At 47.6% G+C, this 23634-nt stretch overlaps 1 protein-coding gene across 1 annotated transcript in view; it reads right to left on the bottom strand.

Annotated features, from left to right (window-relative positions):
- Positions 1 to 23634, bottom strand: part of MALRD1 (MAM and LDL receptor class A domain containing 1) — a 1363691-nt gene that overhangs the window by 262963 nt on the left and 1077094 nt on the right. Inside the window, exon 28 of the mRNA XM_063925153.1 lies at positions 10110 to 10238. Within this exon, the coding sequence (XP_063781223.1) occupies positions 10110 to 10238 (129 nt within the window). The remainder of the gene's footprint in view (positions 1 to 10109; positions 10239 to 23634) is intronic.

The raw sequence follows: 23634 nt of genomic DNA, 5'->3' as shown, positions 1-23634 counted from the left end.
ACTGAAAATAACAAACATTGAAAATAAATGCAGAAAACTCTTCAGGAGCTCTCCAAAGCGTGACCGGCTCCTCCGGGCACATTTTCTAAACTGAGTCAGGTAAGAGGGGCATAGAGGGAGGAGCCAGACCACACTATTGATTTCTTAAAGTGCCCATGGCTCCTAGTAGACCCGTCTATACCCCATGGTACTAATGTGAACCCCAGTATCTTCTAGGATGTAAGAGAAAAGCCTGACAGTATATAAACATTACGCTTTTGATCAATACATTCTCAGCTATTTGTACAGAAATCACTTCCATATTAGAGCAAGCAGCAAGATAAATGCTTCATTTACTTAAATCAACTTTTGATTTACCCCTTTCTCAAGCAAGTCCATATTCCGTTGCTGGTACCATGTACGATTTCCTATAAGTCTATTAAGGGATTAACTCATACCAGTTTAGCACATTTACAGTACTTAATTTCACTGAGGAATTCCCACTTTTCATCTCAGTACATGGTTCACTGATGTTCAACAGAGCGAATTTAAATAAAATATATCCCTGATTTAGAGAAATGTATTTGATTCACTTTGGGTCTTAACATTGATACTTTGTTATTGGTTAATTTGAAAATTAAGGATCCTTTATCAGATGATATAGTATAATACTGTAAAGGAGTAATGCAGATTGTATATGCAGGAAGTTACTGCCTTTAGGACGGCATCCAGGCAAACCTGGATTTATTATTGAGGTACGGTACTGTAGAGGATACGCATGAGGGTGGCCAAGACTAAGGGGCATATTCATTAACCTTTAAATGTCACAATTTGTACACTCCCCAGGAGATGTAGAAATTGTGACATTCATCAAACTCCGGAAAAGCATTTTTTCCGAAGTCTGAAGGTGAAACTGATCGCCATCCTGAGATGGCGAACAGTTTCCGAATCCTAGCACAAGCTGGCGTTTACATGGCAGTTTATGCAGCAGAGGAGGGCAGCTGCAGCTGCAGAGCGCTCTTTCTGCACACATGGCAGTTAGGTCCCAGGAGGTGGTGAGGGGCTGCAGCAAGATCTAGCAGTGAGTGGTAGAAATACTATGGAGGGTAATCATTTCTGCAGACAGAAGAGGTGGTTGTTTTTTTGATTAACTCTCTGTTCAACCCATGTCACGCAGGGTCAGATGAGTGCTGACCTGGACAAAGTTACGGACAGTGGTTAGCGAATGAAGTTTCTTGGAACAAGATCCGTGACAATTGTACGAGACTCCAATATTCTAAAAGCAGCCCTGTTCAAAGATGTGTTGCCTTATATATCTATTAATAATAATAACAACAACAACAACAACAACAACAACAACAACTTAATGCCACATGTATCTACAGACTACAGATCACTTTAGGTACCTGAACTAGAACTTTAAATATGATAAGCATTGTTTTTCTGAAAATTCAATACACGTACTTCAGTTCCCAACCTGGTGCGGCTTTAATATACAATATACTTCATAGTGGCACCAGGGCCAAAGTGAGTAATTGACTTAGGGTGTGTACACACGGTGAGATCCTTGCTATGCCCAATTTTTACTTGCGATTTCCCTTGAACTCCCTGGAGCCCAGATAGCACAGATCTTAACTAACTTTTCTTGAGATATGGACTATGTGTGCTTACGATTTTGGCTTATGTGAGATTTTGGCTTATGTGAGATGTCATTGACATGTGAGATGAACTAGATAGTTCACCGATCTAGCAAGGAATGACTTGCCTGCACAGTCTATCTTTTCTTGTGATGCCGACTTGGCGGAACCGCGCATTGGAATCGAATCGGGATCGCAAGGTGACTTTCACCTTGCGATCTGCACTAACTTTGACTATATAGTCAAAATCGAACGAAAATATCTCACCGTGTGTACACACCCTTAGACTCATCAGACAGGAGGCACTTGCTAAAAATTATACTGGATGGAGGAGTAGCTCCCACCAATGTGATCTTTGCCCAACGGCTACGATGACCTTTTTGGTCTGTTTTTTTACATTTCCATGCATATGCATCAATTACATAATATCTTTACTGTTCTGTTTTTACCTGGTCCCTGCATTTTTGCACTTTATGGCCCTCATTCCGAGTTGTTCGGTCGCAAGGCGAATTTAGCAGAGTTACACACGCTAAGCCGCCGCCTACTGGGAGTGAATCTTAGCTTCTTAAAATTGCGACCGATGTATTCGCAATATTGCGATTACTAACTACTTAGCAGTTTCAGAGTAGCTCCAGACTTACTCTGCCTGTGCGATCATTTCAGTGCTTGTCGTTCCTGGTTGACGTCACAAACACACCCAGCGTTCGCCCAGGCACTCCCACCGTTTCCCCGGCCACTCCTGCGTTTTTTCCGGAAACGGTAGCGTTTTCAGCCACACGCCCCTGAAACGCCGTGTTTCCGCCCAGTAACACCCATTTCCTGTCAATCACATTACGATCGCCGGAGCGAAGAAAAAGCCGTGAGTAAAAATACTTTCATCATAGTAAAGTTACTTGGCGCAGTCGCAGTGCGAACATTGCGCATGCGTACTAAGAGGATTTTCACTGCGATGCGATGAAAAAATAAGAATTTACTTACCGATAATTCTATTTCTCGGAGTCCGTAGTGGATGCTGGGGTTCCTGAAAGGACCATGGGGAATAGCGGCTCCGCAGGAGACAGGGCACAAAAAAGTAAAGCTTTACTAGGTCAGGTGGTGTGCACTGGCTCCTCCCCCTATGACCCTCCTCCAGACTCCAGTTAGGTACCGTGCCCGGACGAGCATACACAATAAGGGAGGCATTTTGAATCCCGGGTAAGACTCATACCAGCCACACCAATCACACCGTACAACTTGTGATCTAAACCCAGTTAACAGTATGACAACAGAAAGGGCCTCTTAAAGATGGCTCCTTAACAATAACCCGAATTAGTTAACAATAACTATGTACAAGTATTGCAGATAATCCGCACTTGGGATGGGCGCCCAGCATCCACTACGGACTCCGAGAAATAGAATTATCGGTAAGTAAATTCTTATTTTCTCTATCGTCCTAAGTGGATGCTGGGGTTCCTGAAAGGACCATGGGGATTATACCAAAGCTCCCAAACGGGCGGGAGAGTGCGGATGACTCTGCAGCACCGAATGAGAGAACTCCAGGTCCTCCTTTGCCAGGGTATCAAATTTGTAAAATTTTACAAATGTGTTCTCCCCCGACCACGTAGCTGCTCGGCAGAGTTGTAATGCCGAGACCCCTCGGGCAGCCGCCCAAGATGAGCCCACCTTCCTTGTGGAGTGGGCTTTTACAGTTTTAGGCTGTGGCAGGCCTGCCACAGAATGTGCAAGTTGAATTGTGTTACAAATCCAACGAGCAATCGACTGCTTAGAAGCAGGTGCGCCCAACTTGTTGGGTGCATACAATATAAACAGCGAGTCAGATTTTCTGACTCCAGCCGTCCTTGCAATGTATATTTTTAAGGCTCTGACAACGTCCAACAACTTGGAGTCCTCCAAGTCGCTAGTGGCCGCAGGCACCACAATAGGTTGGTTCAGATGAAATGCTGATACCACTTTAGGGAGAAAATGCGGACGAGTCCGCAGTTCTGCCCTATCCGAATGGAAGATTAGATAAGGACTTTTATAAGATAAAGCCGCCAATTCAGATACTCTCCTGGCAGAGGCCAGGGCTAGTAACATAGTCACTTTCAATGTGAGATATTTCAAATCCACCTTTTTCAATGGTTCAAACCAATGGGATTTGAGGAAATCTAAAACTACATTTAGATCCCACGGTGCCACCGGAGGCACCACAGGAGGCTGTATATGCAGTACTCCCTTGACAAAAGTCTGGACCTCAGGGACAGAGGCCAATTCTTTTTGGAAGAATATTGACAGGGCCGAAATTTGAACCTTAATGGATCCCAATTTGAGACCCATAGATAATCCTGATTGCAGGAAATGTAGGAAACGACCCAGTTGGAATTCCTCCGTCGGAACCCTCCGATCCTCGCACCACGCTACATATTTTCGCCAAATGCGGTGATAATGTTTCACGGTGACTTCCTTCCGTGCCTTAATCAAGGTAGGAATGACTTCTTCTGGAATGCCTTTCCCTTTTAGGATCTGGCGTTCAACCGCCATGCCGTCAAACGCAGCCGCGGTAAGTCTTGAAAAAGACAGGGACCCTGCTGTAGCAGGTCCCTTCTCAGAGGTAGAGGCCACGGTTCGTCCGTGAGCATCTCTTGAAGTTCCGGATACCAAGTCCTTCTCGGCCAATCCGGAACCACTAGTATTGTTCTTACTCTTCTTTGCCGTATGATCTTCAATACCTTTGGTATGAGCGGCAGAGGAGGAAACACATACACTGACTGGTACACCCAAGGAGTTACCAGTGCGTCCACAGCTATTGCCTGTGGATCTCTTGACCTGGCGCAATATTTGTCCAGTTTCTTGTTGAGGCGAGACGCCATCATGTCTACAATTGGTCTTTCCCAACGGTCTATTAACATGTTGAAGACTTCTGGATGTAGACCCCACTCTCCCGGATGAAGATCGTGTCTGCTGAGGAAGTCTGCTTCCCAGTTGTCCACGCCCGGGATGAACACTGCTGACAGTGCTATCACGTGATTCTCCGCCCAGCGAAGAATCTTGGCAGCTTCTGCCATTGCACTCCTGCTTCTTGTGCCGCCCTGCCTGTTTACATGGGCGACCGCCGTGATGTTGTCCGACTGAATCAACACCGGCTTTCCTTGCAGGAGAAGTTCCGCCTGGCTTAGAGCATTGTAGATTGCTCTTAGTTCCAGAATGTTTATGTGAAGAGACTTTTCCAGACTCGTCCATACTCCCTGGAAGTTTCTTCCTTGTGTGACTGCTCCCCAGCCTCTCAGGCTGGCGTCCGTGGTCACCAGGATCCAATCCTGAATGCCGAATCTGCGGCCTTCTAATAGGTGAGCCTTCTGCAACCACCACAGAAGTGACACCCTTGTCTTTGGTGACAGGGTTATTCGCAGGTGCATCTGCAGATGCGACCCTGACCATTTGTCCAACAGATCCCTTTGGAATATTCTTGCATGGAATCTGCCGAATGGAATTGCTTCGTAAGAAGCCACCATTTTTCCCAGGACTCTTGTGCATTGATGTACTGACACTTTTCCTGGTTTTAGGAGGTTCCTGACCAGATCGGATAACTCCTTGGCTTTTTCCTCTGGAAGGAAAACCTTTTTCTGAACCGTGTCCAGAATCATTCCTAGGAACAGCAGACGAGTTGTCGGGATTAAATGGGATTTTGGAATATTCAGAATCCACCCGTGTTGTCTTAGCACCTCTTGAGATAGTGCTAAAGCTGTCTCCAGCTGTTCTCTGGACCTTGCCCTTATTAGGAGATCGTCCAAGTATGGGATAACTAATACGCCTTTTCTTCGAAGAAGAATCATCATCTCGGCCATTACCTTGGTAAAGACCCGAGGCGCCGTGGACAATCCGAACGGCAGCGTCTGAAACTGATAGTGACAGTTTTGAACAATGAACCTGAGGTACCCCTGGTGTGCGGGGTAAATCGGAACGTGTAGATACGCATCCTTGATGTCCAAGGATACCATAAAGTCCCCTTCTTCCAGGTTCGCTATCACTGCTCTGAGTGACTCCATCTTGAACTTGAACTTTTTTATGTAGAGGTTCAAGGACTTCAGATTTAGAATAGGCCTTACCGAGCCATCCGGCTTCGGTACCACAAATAGAGTGGAATAATACCCCTTTCCTTGTTGTAATAGGGGTACTTTGACTATCACCTGCTGAGCGTACAGCTTGTGAATGGCTTCCAACACCCTCTCCCTTTCGGAAGAGACGGTTGGTAAGGCAGACTTCAGGAAACGATGAGGAGGATCCGTCTCTAATTCCAACCTGTACCCCTGAGATATTATCTGCAGGATCCAGGGGTCTACCTGCGAGTGAGCCCACTGCGCGCTGTAATTTTTGAGACGGCCCCCCACTGTCCCCGAGTCCGCTTGAGAGGCCCCAGCGTCATGCTGAGGTTTTTGCAGGAGCCGGGGAGGGCTTCTGTTCCTGGGAAGGAGCTGCCTGTTGGTGTCTCTTCCCTCTTCCTCTGCCTCGTGGCAGGTACGACAAGCCCTTTGCTCTCTTATTTTTGTAGGAGCGAAAAGGCTGCGGTTGAAAGGTCGGTGCCTTTCTCTGTTGGGGAGTGACTTGAGGTAAAAAAGTGGATTTCCCGGCAGTAGCCGTGGCCACCAAGTCTGATAGACCAACTCCAAATAACTCCTCCCCTTTATACGGCAAAACCTCCATGTGACGTTTTGAATCCGCATCGCCTGTCCACTGTCGTGTCCATAAGGCTCTTCTGGCTGAAATGGACATAGCACTCACCCGAGATGCCAGTGTGCAAATATCCCTCTGTGCATCACGCATATAGATAAATGCATCCTTTATTTGTTCTAACGACAGTAAAACATTGTCCCTATCTAGGGTATCAATATTTTCAATCAGGGATTCTGACCAAACTACTCCAGCACTGCACATCCAGGCAGTTGCTATAGCTGGTCGTAGTATAACACCTGCATGTGTGTATATATTCTTTTGAATAACTTCCATCTTTCTATCTGATGGATCCTTAAGTGCGGCCGTCTCAGGAGAGGGTAACGCCACTTGTTTGGATAAGCGTGTGAGCGCCTTGTCCACCTTAGGGGGTGTTTCCCAGCGCGCCCTAACCTCTGGCGGGAAAGGGTATAATGCCAATAACTTTTTTGAAATTATCAACTTTTTATCAGGAGCAACCCACGCTTCATCACACACGTCATTTAATTCTTCTGATTCAGGAAAAACTGTTTGTAGTTTTTTCACACCATACATAATACCCTGTTTTACGGTATCTGTAGTATCAGCTAAATGTAACGTCTCCTTCATTGCCAAAATCATATAACGTGTGGCCCTACTGGAAAATACGTTTGAATTTCTACCGTCGTCACTGGAATCAGTGCCCGTGTCTGGGTCTGTGTCGACCGACTGAGGCAAAGGGCGTTTTACAGCCCCTGACGGTGTTTGAGGCGCCTGGACAGGCATTAATTGATTGTCCGGCCGCCTCATGTCCTCAACTGACTGTTTAAGGGAAGATAAACCATCACGTAATTCCACAAATAAAGGCATCCATTCTGGTGTCGACCCCCTGGGGGGTGACATCTGCATATTTGGCAATTGCTCCGCCTCCACACCAATATCGTCCTCATACATGTCGACACCACGTACCGACACACACCGCAAACTCACAGGGAATGCTCTAATGAAGACAGGACCCACTAGCCCTTTTGGGGAGACAGAGGGAGAGTCTGCCAGCACACACCACAAAGCGCTATATATACAAGGGATATCCTTATATTAAGTGCTCCCTTATAGCTGCTTTAATATATATATATATAGCCATTAATGTGCCCCCCCTCTCTGTTTTACCCTGTTTCTGTAGTGCAGTGCAGGGGAGAGACCTGGGAGCCGTTCTGACCAGCGGAGCTGTGACAGAAAATGGCGCCGTGTGCTGAGGAGATAGGCCCCGCCCCTTTTTCGGCGGGTTCTTCTCCCGCTATTTTTCCAGTCAGGCAGGGGTTAAATATCTCCATATAGCCCCTATGGGCTATATGTGAGGTATTTTTAGCCTTGTATAAGGTTTATATTTGCCTCTCAGAGCGCCCCCCCCCAGCGCTCTGCACCCTCAGTGACTGCCCAGTGAAGTGTGCTGAGAGGAAAATGGCGCACAGCTGCAGTGCTGTGCGCTACCTTATGAAGACTGAGGAGTCTTCAGCCGCCGGTTTCCGGACCTCTTCACGCTTCAGCATCTGCAAGGGGGTCGGCGGCGCGGCTCCGGGACCGGACTCCACGGCTGGGCCTGTGTTCGATCCCTCTGGAGCTAATGGTGTCCAGTAGCCAAGCAGCAAATCCACTCTGCATGCAGGTGAGTTTACTACTTTCCCCCTAAGTCCCACGTTGCAGTGATCCTGTTGCCAGCAGGACTCACTGTAAAGAAAAAAAACCTAAACTAAACTTTCTCTAAGCAGCTCTTTAGGAGAGCCACCTAGATTGCACCCTTCTCGTTCGGGCACAAAATCTAACTGGAGTCTGGAGGAGGGTCATAGGGGGAGGAGCCAGTGCACACCACCTGACCTAGTAAAGCTTTACTTTTTTGTGCCCTGTCTCCTGCGGAGCCGCTATTCCCCATGGTCCTTTCAGGAACCCCAGCATCCACTTAGGACGATAGAGAAATACCGAGCGAACAACTCGGAATGAGGGCCTATGTTCCTTCCCCGTATGCAGTGGGTGCCGGTGCATATAGTTGAAGCACTTTGTACAGATATGTTCTCATCAGTGGCAGCTGCAGCAGCAACTACCTTGTGCAGGTGGGTAACTATGCACATGTAAACATACATGTGAAGATGTATGTAATATATGTCCGGGATCGGCAGAGGTGCTGTATACCACAGCCTCGGCGTAGAACCCAGGATTCGGCATTAGGCTTCCCTCTCCTAAGCCCATCCCCAGACTCCTGTGACACTAGCCAATGAGAGTCTGGGGGCGGGATTAATGACGCCTCCTGAAGCTTAATGCCGAGTCCCTGGTTCTGCATGGCGGTTGCCGCTGCCGATCCCGGACCTTCGCCAGTATATATATTGCATACATCTGCACATGTACTGTATGTTTATATGTTCTTAAGGGTCCGTCCCCCCTGTACAAGGTGGTTGGCGCTGCAGCCGCCGCTGGACCTCACACACTATTTCAGCAGCCCTTCTCAGTGCACCATGTCCCATGTGCCTCTGCATGCGCTGAGCCTCTTTTGTGTGTCTTTTTCATTGAAATCTATGTCTTAGAGCAGGCCTGTCCAATCTGTGGCTCTCCAGTTGTTGTGGACGCGCCCGCGCCCCATTCACTAGAATGGGAGCGTTTCTGTGCACTCCTGGCGGGGCTAGGCGGACGGATCGCCTAGTCACGCCAGGAGTGTACGTATGCGATGGTGCCGCACTAGAGGAGTGCGGCTCCATCTGCATGTAACCCATCTGCCCCACCTGGCTTTGCCCATTAGTGTGCTTTTTTGCTTTGCTAACAAACATAAATCAGGCCCTTAGTTACTATGTGATGTGACAACACTGCTTCATAAGACCGCACTGTTTCATTTGTATCATACTCTGAGATTGTGAAAGTAACACCTAGTAGTGTGGACGTGTACTGTTACATCTGAGAGGCGTGTCATAAAAATGACTTACATCCAAACGTAAATGACCCCTAAGTTAGTAAATCTCTACTTGTTGAAGAAAAGACACTGATATTCTTCAAGATTTATTTGTATATTGTGTCTTACAAGAGGTTCCATATACTGTAAGTGGCCACGAGAAACCTTATTTTAAATACATGTAGCCATAGGGACCATAGTGCCTTATAGCCAATGCAGGGAAATGTCACTGATGGGCCCATTTGAATGTATGTATCTCTGATATCTTTTTTTCCCCCTCCAAGAATGTAACAGCTGCATAATGGGGGTTAAGGTGCAATCAGGGAGATTTCTGGACTATTTAGGGAGTCAGGGAGATTGCTACTGTTTCAGGGAGTCTCCTGCAGAATGAGGGAGGGTAGACAACTATGATTTGTATATTTGTATGCGAATGAGTGTAAATCTGTACATGAAGTACTGCGATGCAGTGGCCATGGATTTTACTAACACTAAGTTCTGTTATGAATGATCCATCTGAGACTTTGTACATACTGTATTTAAAGCTAATTCCTGTGAGTGGTGTTTCTCTTAATGTGCGGTGCAAATAAGTTGCAAAATTAAAGTAACAGTTGCTACATTACACCACTTAGCATGTCTCACTTACACCAGGAATCTCTCACCACATGGTATATTGAGGTTAGGTGTATGAGGACATACATGTATCTCAATGTCAATGCTTCAGAAAAAACTGATTTAGAGTTTTCAATAATGTTGCCTCTGCCCACAGACTGACTCCAATATGTGTAGGCAATGCAGAAAACACCAGATAACAATAACATATATATAACACTGTATTGGGTATCTGGAATGATAAACATTGTTATGTTAATGGGTTTGGCGTATACTGTACTTACTACAGTCAGCTTCATCTGAAAAGTCCTTGCAGTCATATTTGTAGTCACAGACCAGGTGGGATTCAATACACTTTTTGTTTTTGCACCTAAAATCTGTATCTTCCAGGCATTTCCCAGGCACCTCTCCAACTGCAACCAACAAGACATTCCAATCAGTACTAAACAGAATCAATCCAATTTATCTGTCCATTTAATTTTACTAACATGTTGCTTCTATTAATACTCTGCCACCCCTTTACTATGACTTACAGTACTTTTACTAGGCCTACATATAAACCATACCTCCCAACATTTGTGCACTTGAAAAGGGGGCCGGCCTCAGCAAAAGGGGGCGTGGCTTCATAGGAATGCTGCGATTGCAAGCAAAACCTTCTGTTTTGATCACTGTGGGGCAGAGCCCAGTGCTGTGTTATCTGCTGGCCATGCCCCCAGTCCCTCTCTCCCGGCGAATAGACACTGTGCCCATGTGCATAGCATCTATTCACTGCCGCTCTGCAGAAAGTGACAGGTGTCCTCCCAACTTCCCCACACCGCGAGACACTGGCGCATGGGTGGGAGAGTGGGACAGTCCCAGAAAAACAGGACTGTCCTGCAATAAATGAAAAAATTACATACATAAATATATACACTATAATAATAATAATAATAATACTACTACAGGTTGAGTATCCCATATCCAAATATTCCAAAATACGGACTTTTTTGAATGAGAGTGAGATAGTGAAACCTTTGTTTTCTGATTGCTCAATGTACACAAACTATGAAACATAAATGAATTGTGTGAATGTACACACACTTTGTTTAATGCACAAAGTTATAAAAAATATTGGCTAAAATGACCTTCAGGCTGTGTGTATAAGGTGTATATGACACATAAACGCATTCTGTGCTTAGATTTAGGTCCCATCACCATGATATCTCATTATGGTATGCAATTATTCCAAAATACGGAAAAATCCCATATCCAAAATACCTCTGGTCCCAAGCATTTTGGATAAGGGATACCCAACCTGTAGTAATAATAGAGCTTAATGATATACATATGTGAGATTAGATTTAAGGATCTGATCATAGACTTTGCAATTAGAAAAAGTAGAAGGAGAAAAATATAAATAAAGTGGAAGTATCCAAAAATAAACATTATTTTCCATCTTAGTTAGCTTTATTGCCTCACAGCACTGAGGTCATGGGTCCGGTTTCCACCATGGCCCTAACTATGCGGAGTCTGTATATTCTCCCCGTACTTATTATTATTATTATTATTAACAGTTTCTTATATAGCGCAGCAAATTCTGTTGCGCTTTACAACTGGACACAATTAGAAGACAAAACCGGGTAAAAACAAACAGTCATAGAGGTAGGAGGACCCTGCTCGCAAGCTTACAATCTATGGGTTTCCTCCGGGTACTCCAGTTTCCTCCCACAATCCAAAAATATAATGGTAGGTCAAGTGACTCCCAATAAAATTAACCCTAGCGTGTATGTGTGTGTACATGTGGTAGGGAATATAGATTGTAAGCTCCACTGGGGAAGGGAATTATATGAATGGGCAAATATTCTCTGTACAGCGCTGCAGAATGTGTGTGCGGTATATAAATAACTGGTAGCAATAATATTAATAACTTACTGTAATGCTGAATACACACTGGCAGATATATTGGCAAATCAATTGATCAGCCAATATATCGTTAACTGATTGTCTGTTGTGTACAAACAATATGTCTGTGAACGACATATCGTGTTGGCCCTGCAGCATGCAGCACAGCCGATGACCAACATATCTGTAGATAAATTGGTGCATCGTTCTGTGTGTAAGGTCGACCTGGCGACACACAATAGGTCAGCCGTTATGCCCGTCATTAGGTTAGCTAGGTTATGTAAATGCATTACCCAGCCAGGTCCCTAGCAGGGAGGCTGCTGGCTGGGTTACCCAGGGAAAGCACCCACACTGAAAGCTGATCCCTATAGCAAAGTGAATGGGAGACAGCCGGCAAGCCGGGGGGGGGGGGGGGGGGGGGGGGGGGTTGTATCGGTGTGGGTGCTGCTGCATTGTGACCACAAGGGCAAGGGGAGTGCTGTAAGCATTGGGGGGGGAGTGTATGTGTGGGGGGGGAGCGAGTCATGTGTCCATCAGGGGCCCTGGCAACCAAGAGACACGGCCAGTGGTAGCCATGGCCAGCATGACTAATGACCTAATATGGAGACATCTGCAGGAGCCTGGCTTGTGGGAGCCCTCAGCAGGTGCCCCAACCAGCGGGAGACCTTGACACTGGGAGCCTCTACTAGCAGGAGCCATGATCTGCGAGAGCCCGCCCAGTGAGAGCCATCACCTGTGGGTACCTTGGCTAGCATATGCCCTGAGGGGTTTTGTCAGTTCCCTGCGCTAGTCTCCTGAGAAACATGCAGGAGACCGAGTCTGAGGGGCGTGAGACACTTGGAGACTGAGGGAGTGAGATAGTGGGGGATGGAAAGGAGCGAGAGAGAGACAGTGGGAGACCAAGGGAGCGAGAGAGATACAGAGGGAGAGAAACGGAGGGATAAAAAATAAGAATTTACTCACCGGTAATTCTATTTCTCGTAGTCCGTAGTGGATGCTGGGAACTCCGTAAGGACCATGGGGAATAGCGGGCTCCGAAGGAGACTGGGCACTCTAAGAAAGAATTAGTACTACCTGGTGTGCACTGGCTCCTCCCTCTATGCCCCTTCTCCAGACCTCAGTTAGGGAAACTGTGCCCGGAAGAGCTGACACAATAAGGAAGGGATTTGGAATCCCGGGTAAGACTCATACCAGCCACACCAATCACACCGTACAACTCGTGATACTATATCCAGTTAACAGTATGAACAACAACTGAGCCTCACAAACAGATGGCTCATAACAATAACCCTTTAGTTAGGCAATAACTATATACAAATATTGCAGACAATCCGCACTTGGGATGGGCGCCCAGCATCCACTACGGACTACGAGAAATAGAATTACCGGTGAGTAAATTCTTATTTTCTCTGACGTCCTAGTGGATGCTGGGAACTCCGTAAGGACCATGGGGATTATACCAAAGCTCTCAAACGGGCGGGAGAGTGCGGATGACTCTGCAGCACCGAATGAGCAAACTCAAGGTCCTCCTCAGCCAGGGTATCAAACTTGTAGAATTTTGCAAATGTGTTTGAACCCGACCAAGTAGCAGCTCGGCAAAGTTGTAAAGCCAAGACCCCTCGGGCAGCCGCCCAAGAAGAGCCCACTTTCCTCGTGGAATGGGCCTTTACAGATTTAGGTTGCCGCAATCCAGCCGCAGAATGTGCAAGTTGAATCGTACTACAGATCCAGCGAGCAATAGTCTGCTTAGAAGCAGGAGCACCCAGCTTGTTGGGTGCATACAGGATAAATAGCGAGTCAGTTTTCCTGACTCCAGCCGTCCTGGAAACATATATTTTCAGGGCCCTGACTACGTCCAGTAACTTGGAATCCTCCAAGTCCTGAGTAGCCGCAGGCACCACAATAGGTTGGTTCACATGAAAAGCTGAAACCACCTTAGGAAGGAATGGGGAACGAGTCCTCAATTCCGCCCTATCCATATGAAAAATCAGATAAGGGCTTTTACAAGACAAAGCCGCCAATTCTGATACACGCCTGGCCGACGCCAAGGCCAACACTTTCCACGTGAGGTATTTTAGCTCCACGGTTTTAAGTGGCTCAAACCAATGCGACTTTAAGAAATTCAACACCACGTTGAGATCCCACGGTGCCCCTGGAGGCACAAAAGGGGGCTGAATATGCAGCACTCCTTTAACAAAAGTCTGAACTTCAGGCAGTGAAGCCAGTTCTTTTTGGAAGAAAATCGACAGAGCCGAGATCTGGACCTTAATGGAACCCAATTTTAGGCCCATAGTCACTCCTGACTGTAGGAAGTGCAGAAATCGACCGAGATTAAATTCCTCTGTTGGGGCCTTCCTGGCCTCACACCAAGCAACATATTTCCGCCATATGCGATGATAATGTCTTACGGTCACATCTTTCCTAGCTTTAATCAGCGTAGGAATGACTTCCTCCGGAATGCCCTTTTCTTTTAGGATCCGGTGTTCAACCGCCATGCCGTCAAACGCAGCCGCGGTAAGTCTTGGAACAGACAGGGCCCCTGCTGCAGCAGGTCCTGTCTGAGCGGCAGAGGCCATGGGTCCTCTGAGATCATTTCTTGAAGTTCTGGGTACCAAGCTCTTCTTGGCCAATCCGGAACCACAAGTATAGTTCTTACTCCTCTCCTTCTTATTATTCTCAGTACCTTGGGTATGAGAGGCAGAGGAGGGAACACATAAACCGACTGGTACACCCACGGTGTCACTAGAGCGTCCACAGCTATCGCCTGAGGGTCCCTTGACCTGGCGCAATATCATTTTAGCTTTTTGTTGAGGCGGGACGCCATCATGTCCACCTGTGGCCTTTCCCAACGGTGTACAATCATTTGGAAGACTTCTTGATGAAGTCCCCACTCTCCAAGGTGGAGGTCGTGCCTGCTGAGGAAGTCTGCTTCCCAGTTGTCCACTCCGGGAATGAACACTGCTGACAGTGCTAACACATGATTTTCCGCCCATCGGAGAATCCTTGTGGCTTCTGCCATCGCCATCCTGCTTCTTGTGCCGCCCTGACGGTTTACATGGGCGACCGCCGTGATGTTGTCTGACTGGATCAGCACCGGCTGGTGTTGAAGCAGGGGTCTTGCCTGACTTAGGGCATTGTAAATGGCCCTTAGTTCCAGCATATTTATGTGTAGGGAAGTCTCCTGACTTCCCTACACATAGTCCTTGGAAGTTTCTTCCCTGTGTGACTGCCCCCAACCTCGAAGGCTGGCATCCGTGGTCACCAGGACCCAGTCCTGTATGCCGAATCTGCGGCCCTCTAGAAGATGAGCACTCTGCAGCCACCACAACAGCGACACCCTGGTCCTTGGAGACAGGGTTATCAGCCGATGCATCTGGAGATGCGATCCGGACCACTAGTCCAACAGATCCCACTGAAAGATCCTTGCATGGAAACTTCCGAATGGAATTGCTTCGTAAGAAGCTACCATCTTTCCCAGGACTCGCGTGCAGTGGTGCACCGACACCTGTTTTGGTTTTAGGAGGTCTCTGACTAGAGATGACAATTCCTTGGCCTTCTCCTCCGGGAGAAACACCTTTTTCTGTTCTGTGTCCAGAACCATCCCCAGGAACAGTAGACGCGTTGTAGGAACCAGCTGCGACTTTGGAATATTCAGGATCCAGCCGTGCTGTTGTAGCACTTCCCGAGCAAGTGCTACTCCGATCAACAACTGTTCCCTGGACCTCGCCTTTATAAGGAGATCGTCCAAGTACGGGATAATTATAACTCCCTTTTTTCGAAGGAGTATCATCATTTCGGCCATTACCTTGGTAAATACCCTCGGTGCCGTGGACAGACCAAACGGCAACGTCTGGAATTGGTAATGACAGTCCTGTACCACAAATCTGAGGTACACCTGGTGAGGAGGGTAAATGGGGACATACAGGTAAGCATCCTTGATGTCCAGTGATACCATGTAATCCCCTTCGTCCAGGCTTGCAATAACCGCCCTGAGCGATTCCATTTTGAACTTGAACCTTCTTATATAAGTGTTCAAGGATTTCAAATTTAAAATGGGTCTCACCGAACCGTCCGGTTTCGGTACCACAAACATTGTGGAATAGTAACCCCGTCCCTGTTGAAGGAGGGGTACTTTGGTTATCACCTGCTGGGAGTACAGCTTGTGAATCGCCTCCAGCACCGCCTCCCTGTCTGGGGGAGTAGTTGGCAAGGCTGATTTGAGGAAACGGCGAGGGGGAGACGTCTCGAATTCCAGCTGGTACCCCTGAGATACCACTTGTAGAATCCAGGGATCCACCCGTGAGCGAACCCACTGGTCGCTGAAGTTCCGGAGACGGGCCCCCACCGCACCTGGCTCCACCTGTGGAGCCCCAGCGTCATGCGGTGGACTTAGAGGAAGCGGGAGAGGACTTTTGTTCCTGGGAACTTGCTGTTTGGTGCAGCTTTTTCCCCCTACCTCTGCCTCTGGGCAGAAAGGACGCGCCTCTAACCCGCTTGCCTTTCTGGGGCCGAAAGGACTGTACCTGATAATACGGTGCTTTCTTTGGCTGTGAGGGAACATGGGGTAAAAATGTCGACTTCCCAGCCGTCGCTGTGGAAACGAGGTCCGAGAGACCATCCCCAAACAATTCCTCACCCTTGTAAGGCAAAACCTCCATGTGCCTTTTAGAATCTGCATCACCTGTCCACTGCCGAGTCCATAATACTCTCCAGGCAGAAATGGACATTGCATTTATTCTAGATGCCAGTTGGCAAATATCCCTCTGTGCATCTCTCATGTATAAGACTACGTCTTTAATATGCTCTACAGTTAGCAATATAGTGTCCCTGTCAAGGGTATCAATGTTATCAGACAGGGAATCTGACCATGCAGATGCAGCACTGCACATCCATGCTGAAGCAATAGCCGGTCTCAGTATAATACCGGAGTGTGTATATACAGACTTCAGGATAGACTCCTGCTTTTTATCCGCAGGCTCCTTTAGGGCGGCCGTATCCGGAGAAGGGTAGTGCCACCTTCTTTGACAAGCGTGTGAGCGCTTTATCCACCCTAGGGGATGTCTCCCAACGTATCCTATCCTCTGGCGGGAAAGGGTACGCCCTTAGTAACTTTTTAGAAATTACCAGTTTCTTATCGGGGGAAACCCACGCTTCATCACACACTTCATTTAATTCTTCAGAAGGGGAAAAAAAACCACAGGTTGCTTTTTCTCCCCAAACATAATACCCTTTTTTGTGGTACCAGGGTTAATGTCAGAAATGTGCAACACATTTTTCATTGCTGTAATCATGTAACGGATGGCCCTATTGGAATGTACACTAGTCTCATCGTCGTCGACACTGGAGTCAGTATCCGTGTCGACATCTGTGTCTGCTATCTGAGGTAGCGGGCGTTTTTGAGCCCCTGATGGCTTTTGAGACGCCTGGGCAGGCACGGACTGAGAAGCCGGCTGTCCCACATCTGGTATGTCATCAAACCTCTTATGTAAGGAGTTGACACTGTCACGTAATTCCTTCCACATATCCATCCACTCAGGTGTCGACCCCGCATCACATTTATAGGCACCTGCTCCGCCTCCACATAAGCCTCCTCATCAAACATGTCGACACAGCCGTACCGACACACCACACACACACAGGGAATGCTCTGACTGAGGACAGGACCCCACAAAGTCCTTTGGGGAGACAGAGAGAGAGTATGCCAGCACACACCACAGCGCTATAAATCACAGGGATGTACACTATAATGAGTGATTTTTCCCTATAGCAGCTATATATATATAGTATTTGCGCCTAAATTTAGTGCCCCCCCTCTCTTTTTTACCCTATTGAGCCTGGAAACTGCAGGGGAGAGCCTGGGGAGCGTCCTTCCAGCGGAGCTGTGAGAGGAAATGGCGCCAGTGTGCTGAGGGAGATAGCCCCGCCCCCTTCACGGCGGGCTTCTCCCGCTTTTTTTATGGATAGATGGCAGGGGATTTTACACATATATAGTCTTAATGACTATATTATGTGTATTTTTGCCAATGTAAGGTAATTTTATTGCAGCCCAGGGCGCCCCCCCCCCCAGCGCCCTGCACCCATCAGTGACCGGAGTGTGAGGTGTGCATGGGGAGCATGGCGCACAGCTGCAGTGCTGTGCGCTACCTTAATGAAGACCGGAGTCTTCAGCCGCCGACGTTCTTGGACGTTCTTCTTGCTTCTGGCTCTGCAAGGGGGTCGGCGGCGCGGCTCCGGGACCGGACGACCGAGGCTGGGCCTGTGTTCGATCCCTCTGGAGCTAATGGTGTCCAGTAGCCTAGAAGCCCAAGCTAGCTGCAAGCAGGTAGGTTCGCTTCTCTCCCCTAAGTCCCTCGTAGCAGTGAGTCTGTTGCCAGCAGATCTCACTGAAAATAAAAAACCTAAATATACTTTCTTTTCTAGAAGCTCAGGAGAGCCCCTAGTGTGCATCCAGCTCGAGCCGGGCACAGATTCTAACTGAGGTCTGGAGGAGGGGCATAGAGGGAGGAGCCAGTGCACACCAGGTAGTCCTAATTCTTTCTTAGAGTGCCCAGTCTCCTTCGGAGCCCGCTATTCCCCATGGTCCTTACGGCGTTCCCAGCATCCACTAGGACGTCAGAGAAAAGACTATTTCCTTTTCCTGTGCACTCTTTAGGCGGCCAGTCCATTATGTAAATTGCAGGAATATTTGGCACATTTCACGACAACACTCCCAGTATGTACAGAGAAAAGATTAATTGGCCAATGCCCTCAACAACACATATCTGCCGATGGCAATGGTGGTTAGTCAGTGTGTATGAACAACCATCATCTGCAGATATATCTTTAGGTGTGTACCCAGCCTAAGTTTTGTTTCATTTTGAAAAATACAATTTTACTTTCTAGTTTATTATTGTTTATATTTTGAATTAGATATATACACGGTTGAGTCACATAATTATGATCACCTCCGACATTTGACGACGGCAGCGCATAGCTTATGTAGTACGTCACGTGCTGTGCGCTGGCTTGGTGGGTATATAAGGTGTACGATAGGCCATCTGCACACACATCATGGGTAAAATGGGCGATTTATCCAAGTTACAAAAAGGGATGGTTATCGGCTTTCGGCTCAGGGGTGGCAGTATTTATGAGACAGTGCAGTGCTGCTGTGGTGAAGGTGTATCATGACTGGACAAAGGGCACCATTGCAAATAACCGACGTGGAAACTGATGTGAGAGGTGAAAGTCGGCTACAAAGGTGCGTTAGGGCCGACCGGCAAACTGCAGCTCACCATCAAGATGAACCTGGGGGCTACCATACGTGTGTCCGTCTATCTGCGCTGCACATGGTGGTTACTCTGGCTATTAGCTGGTGCTCATAATAATGTGATTCGGCCGTGTATATGGGACCACCAGAATCTTTTAAGTGCTTAGGGCCTCTAAAGGTATTAATCCAGCCCTGACTCTCAGCTATAACATTAAAACCACTAAGATGTAACGTGAATAACATTGATTATCTTGTTACAATGGCACCTGTCAATGGTTGGGACATATTAGGCAGCGAACAGTCATTCCTTGAAGTTGATGTGTAAGAGAATTATTAGCAGGTCAGCAACACTTGTTCCACCTAACAGTGGCCCTCATTCCGAGTTGATCGCTAGGTAGCTATTTTTTGCAGCGCTGTGATCAGATAGTCGCCGCCCATGGGCTCTGGACTTACTCAGCCCTTGCGATCACTTCAGCCTGTCCGGTCCCGCAATTGACGTCAGATACCCACCCTGGAAACGCATAGACATGCCTGCGTTTTCCCTACAACTCCCAGAAAATGGTCAGTTGACACCCATAAACGCCCTCTTTCTGTCAATCTCCTTGCGATCGGTTGTGCGAATTGATTCGTCGCTAGAAGCATTGCACAGCAATGATGCTATTTGTACCCGTACGATGAGCGTGCGCATTGCGGTGCATACGCATGCGCAGTAGTAACCTGATCGCAGCGCTGCGAAAAACGTCAGCGAGCGATCAACTCGGAATGAGGGCCCGTGTCTGCAGTCTCAGCATTGACCTTTTAACTATGAAACTGGGAACTGCATACCTTAATTCCTATAATACAGAACAAAAGTTGCAGTGAAGTTTGCAAAATATCTCTTTGAGCACAATAACAATTATGCAATAGGTAGCACCTATCCTTGTGTGTCAATGTCTATTTTCCTATAGAGCAGTGTTTTTCAACCACTGTGCCGTGCCACACTAGTGTGCCCTGAGCAGTCTCCAGGTGTGCCGCCATAGAAGCACAGCCAGGCCCATCAGTGTTGTGCCGCTACTGAGGCCCTGGAACGATCAATACTGGTGGGTTTAGTGGATGCAGAGCCGGTTCTAATTTTGGGCCCGGGCAGTGTTGGGCTCTTCTGGTTTTCTCAGATGTGGCTCAGGCGTTACCTATGGAGAAGCTGCGACATGACATCCTAGGACACGCAACTGCACCATGCATCACCATTATATCTGAGTGTGCCCTGGCAATATTTAAATCTTGTTCAGTGTGCCGTGAGTTGTAAAAGGTTGAAAATCTCTGCTATAGAGTGTAAGCTTGTGAGCAGGGCCATCCTACCTCTAGAACTGTCTATTATTTCCCAGTTTTATTCTATTACTGTTTTTCCAACTGTAAAGTGCAACAGAATATGCCGTGCTCTCTAACTGTTAATTAATAAATAAAAAACAAGCTGTTTCACAGATGCGCAATGCAATACAACGTTCAAGTTCTGATTTTGCTTTGTCATTCCCCAAAATGCCAGTCTGTACTGTGGGCCTCATTCAGAGTTAGACGTAAATGCAAGTTGCGTCTTTTTCCCCTAAACCTACTATATATTTTTTGTTGTTTTTAGCATGCATGCAATTCTTTTCACAATGAGAATCTTTTGCCCTGGTGGTTGGGACACATTTTACACTTATGGCTTTCTCCACCTAGGACCCTGGGATGGAGGTTACAGCAGGGGGTGTATACACATGGCCAAAGCATAGTAAGGGTGTGTTCATGTGAAATGCATCCCACCTAACAAGTACAAATGCCCCTATTTGGAGGTGGATGACTTGTGGACCGATGCTGCATCTTGTGAGCTGATTAGGATTATGGGCAAACAACTGCTGTGACTGTGATCTATTATTATTATCCTTTGTTTATATGGCGCCACAAGTGTTCCACTGCGCCCAATTACAGAGTACACATGCACATAATCAAAACAGGAAAACAGTGACTTACAGTTGAAGACAATATCGCACAAGGGGCCTAATTCTGAGTTGATCGCAGCAGCAAAATTGTTAGCAGTTGGTCAAAACCATGGGGGTCATTCCGAGTTGTTCGCTCGTTGCCGATTTTCGCAACGGAGCGATTAAAGCAAAAATGCGCATGCGCATGGTACGCAGTGTGCATGCGCTAAGTATTTTACCACAAAACTTAGTAGATTTACTCCCGTCTGAACGAAGAATTTTCATCGTTGAAGTGATCGGAGTGTGATTGACAGGAAGTGGGTGTTTCTGGGCGGAAACTGGCCGTTTTCTGGGAGTGTGCGGAAAAACGCAGGCGTGTCAGGGAAAAACGCAGGAGTGTCTGGAGAAACGGGGGAGTGGCTGGCCGAACGCTGGGCGTGTTTGTGACGTCAAACCAGGAACGAAACGGCCTGAGCTGATCGCAATCTGTGAGTAGGTCTGGAGCTACTCAGAAACTGCTAAGAATTTTCTATTCGCAATTCTGCTAATGTTTCGTTCGCTATTCTGCTAAGCGAAGATACACTCCCAGAGGGCGGCGGCTTAGCGTGTGCAATGCTGCTAAAAGCAGCTAGCGAGCGAACAACTCGGAATGATCCCCCATGTGCACTGCAGGTGGGGCAGATATAACATGTGCAGAAAGAGTTAGATGTGGGTGGAGTGTATTCAAACTGAAATCTAAATTGCAGTGTAAAAATAAAGCAGCCAGTATTTACCCTGCACAGAAGCAAAATATAACCCACCCAAATCTCTCTCTGCAAATGTTATATCTGGCCCCCTGCAGTGCACATGGTTTTGCCCAATTGCTAACAAACTTGCTGCTGCGATCAACTCAGAATTACCCCCAAGTACAGGGTAACTAAGCATAACTACATCAGTAGACAACACTGAGATAAGTATCAAGGTGGCCGAGAACTGCAGGATTTGGGCAGTTGAGGATTATTAAAGTAAGAAAAGGATAATCACATGAGAGAAGAGGGCCCTACTCGTGAGAGCTTACATTCTAAAGGGGAGGGGCAGACAGACAGGGGTGACATAGATGGGGTAGATCGAGCGTGGGACAGAGGGTTAGGATGAGATTTGGCTGGGTTTGGTAAAGAACTGGGTCTTGAGAGCCCGTTTGAAGTTCTGTAGAGAGGTGGAGAGTCTGAGGGGGAGAGGTAGAGAATTCCAGAGTAAGGGAGCAGCACGTGAAAAATCTTGGAGATAGGAGTGGGAGGAAGTAATCAGAAGACAGGAGAGTTGGCGTGCATTAGCAGAGCGAAGAGGACAGGTGGGAGAATAAAGGGAGATAAGGTCAGAGATGTAAATGGGAGAGGAGTGGGTGAGTGCTTTGTGAGTGTGAGAAGTTTGAATTGGATTCTGAAAGGGAAGGGGAACCAGTGAAAGGCTTGTAGGAGAGTGGAGGTGGACGTAGTGCGTTTGGTGAGGCAGATGAGCCGGCCTGCAGCGCTGAGGATAGATTGGAGTGGATAGAGGTAATTGTCTGGGAGGCCAGTTCGTCGGAGATTACAGAAATCCAGTCTGGAAATAATCAGTGAGTGAATAATGGTCTTGGTGGCATCCTGAGTGAGAAAGAGTCTGATCCTGGAAATGTTTTTGAGATGAAAATGACAGGTTTGTGAGAGGTGCTGAATGTGTGGTTTGAAGGAGAGGGAGGAGTCAAGGATTACACCAAGACAGCGTACTTGGGGGCTAGAGGAGATAGTCGTGCCCTCAATGGATAATGAGATTGTGGGAGGTGAGGTTATGCGGGAGGGTGGGAAGATGATCAGCTCAGTCTTAGACATGTTGAGTTTAAGAAAGTGCTGGGACATCCAGGAAGAGATAGCAGAGAGACAGTTGGAGGTACGAATGAGTAGAGCCGGGGAGAGATCAGGGGAGGAAAGGTAGATCTGAGTGTCGTCAGCATAGAGGTGATATTGGAAGTTAAAAAAAACGAATGAGTTCACCTAAAGAGGACGTATAGAGAGAGAAAAGGAGAGGACCAAGAACAGAACCTTGAGGGACACCAACAGTTACTGGAAGTGGGGGGGTGGGGGGGGGGGTAGTGTCATGAGAGGAGACAGAGAAGGAACGATCAGAGAGGTAGGAGGACAGTCAGGAGAGGGCAGTATCACGCAGACCAAGAGAGCGAAGGATTTGCAGAAGGAGAGGGTGGTCCACAGTGTCAAAAGCAGCAGAGAGGTCAAGAAGAATAAGCAGAGATTAGTGGCCCTTAGATTTGGCTGCATGGGGGTCATTGCACACTTTTGTGAGGGCGGCTTCAGTGGAGTGGAGAGAACGGAGACCAGACTGGAATGGGTCAAGCAGTGAGTGGGAGGAAAGAAAGGCAGTGAGGCGGTTATAGACAATACTCTCAAGGAGTTTGGAGGCAAAAGGGAGGAGAGAGATGGGTCGATAGTTGGAGAGGGTGTTTGGATCAAGGGTAGGCTTTTTAAGAATAGGGGAGACGAGTGCATGCTTGAAGGCAGAGGGGACAGTGCCTGATGAGAGGGAGAGATTGAGAAGGTGGGCAAGATGGGAACAGGCAGAAGGAGAGAGGTAGCGGAGGAGGTGGGAGGGGTTAGGGTCAAGTGGGGAGGTGGTGGGGGGGAGGAACAGATGAGGGCCATGACTTCCTCACCAGATACATGGGAGAAAGATGTCAGAGTTGGTGAGAGGGAAGGGGAGGATGGCAAGGAATGGGTG

The sequence above is a fragment of the Pseudophryne corroboree genome, chromosome 5 (genome assembly GCF_028390025.1).
Source record: "Pseudophryne corroboree isolate aPseCor3 chromosome 5, aPseCor3.hap2, whole genome shotgun sequence".
Taxonomy (NCBI): domain Eukaryota; kingdom Metazoa; phylum Chordata; class Amphibia; order Anura; family Myobatrachidae; genus Pseudophryne; species Pseudophryne corroboree.
The sequence above is the reverse complement of the archived record's forward strand: the minus strand, read 5'-3'. Positions and strand labels throughout refer to the sequence as shown.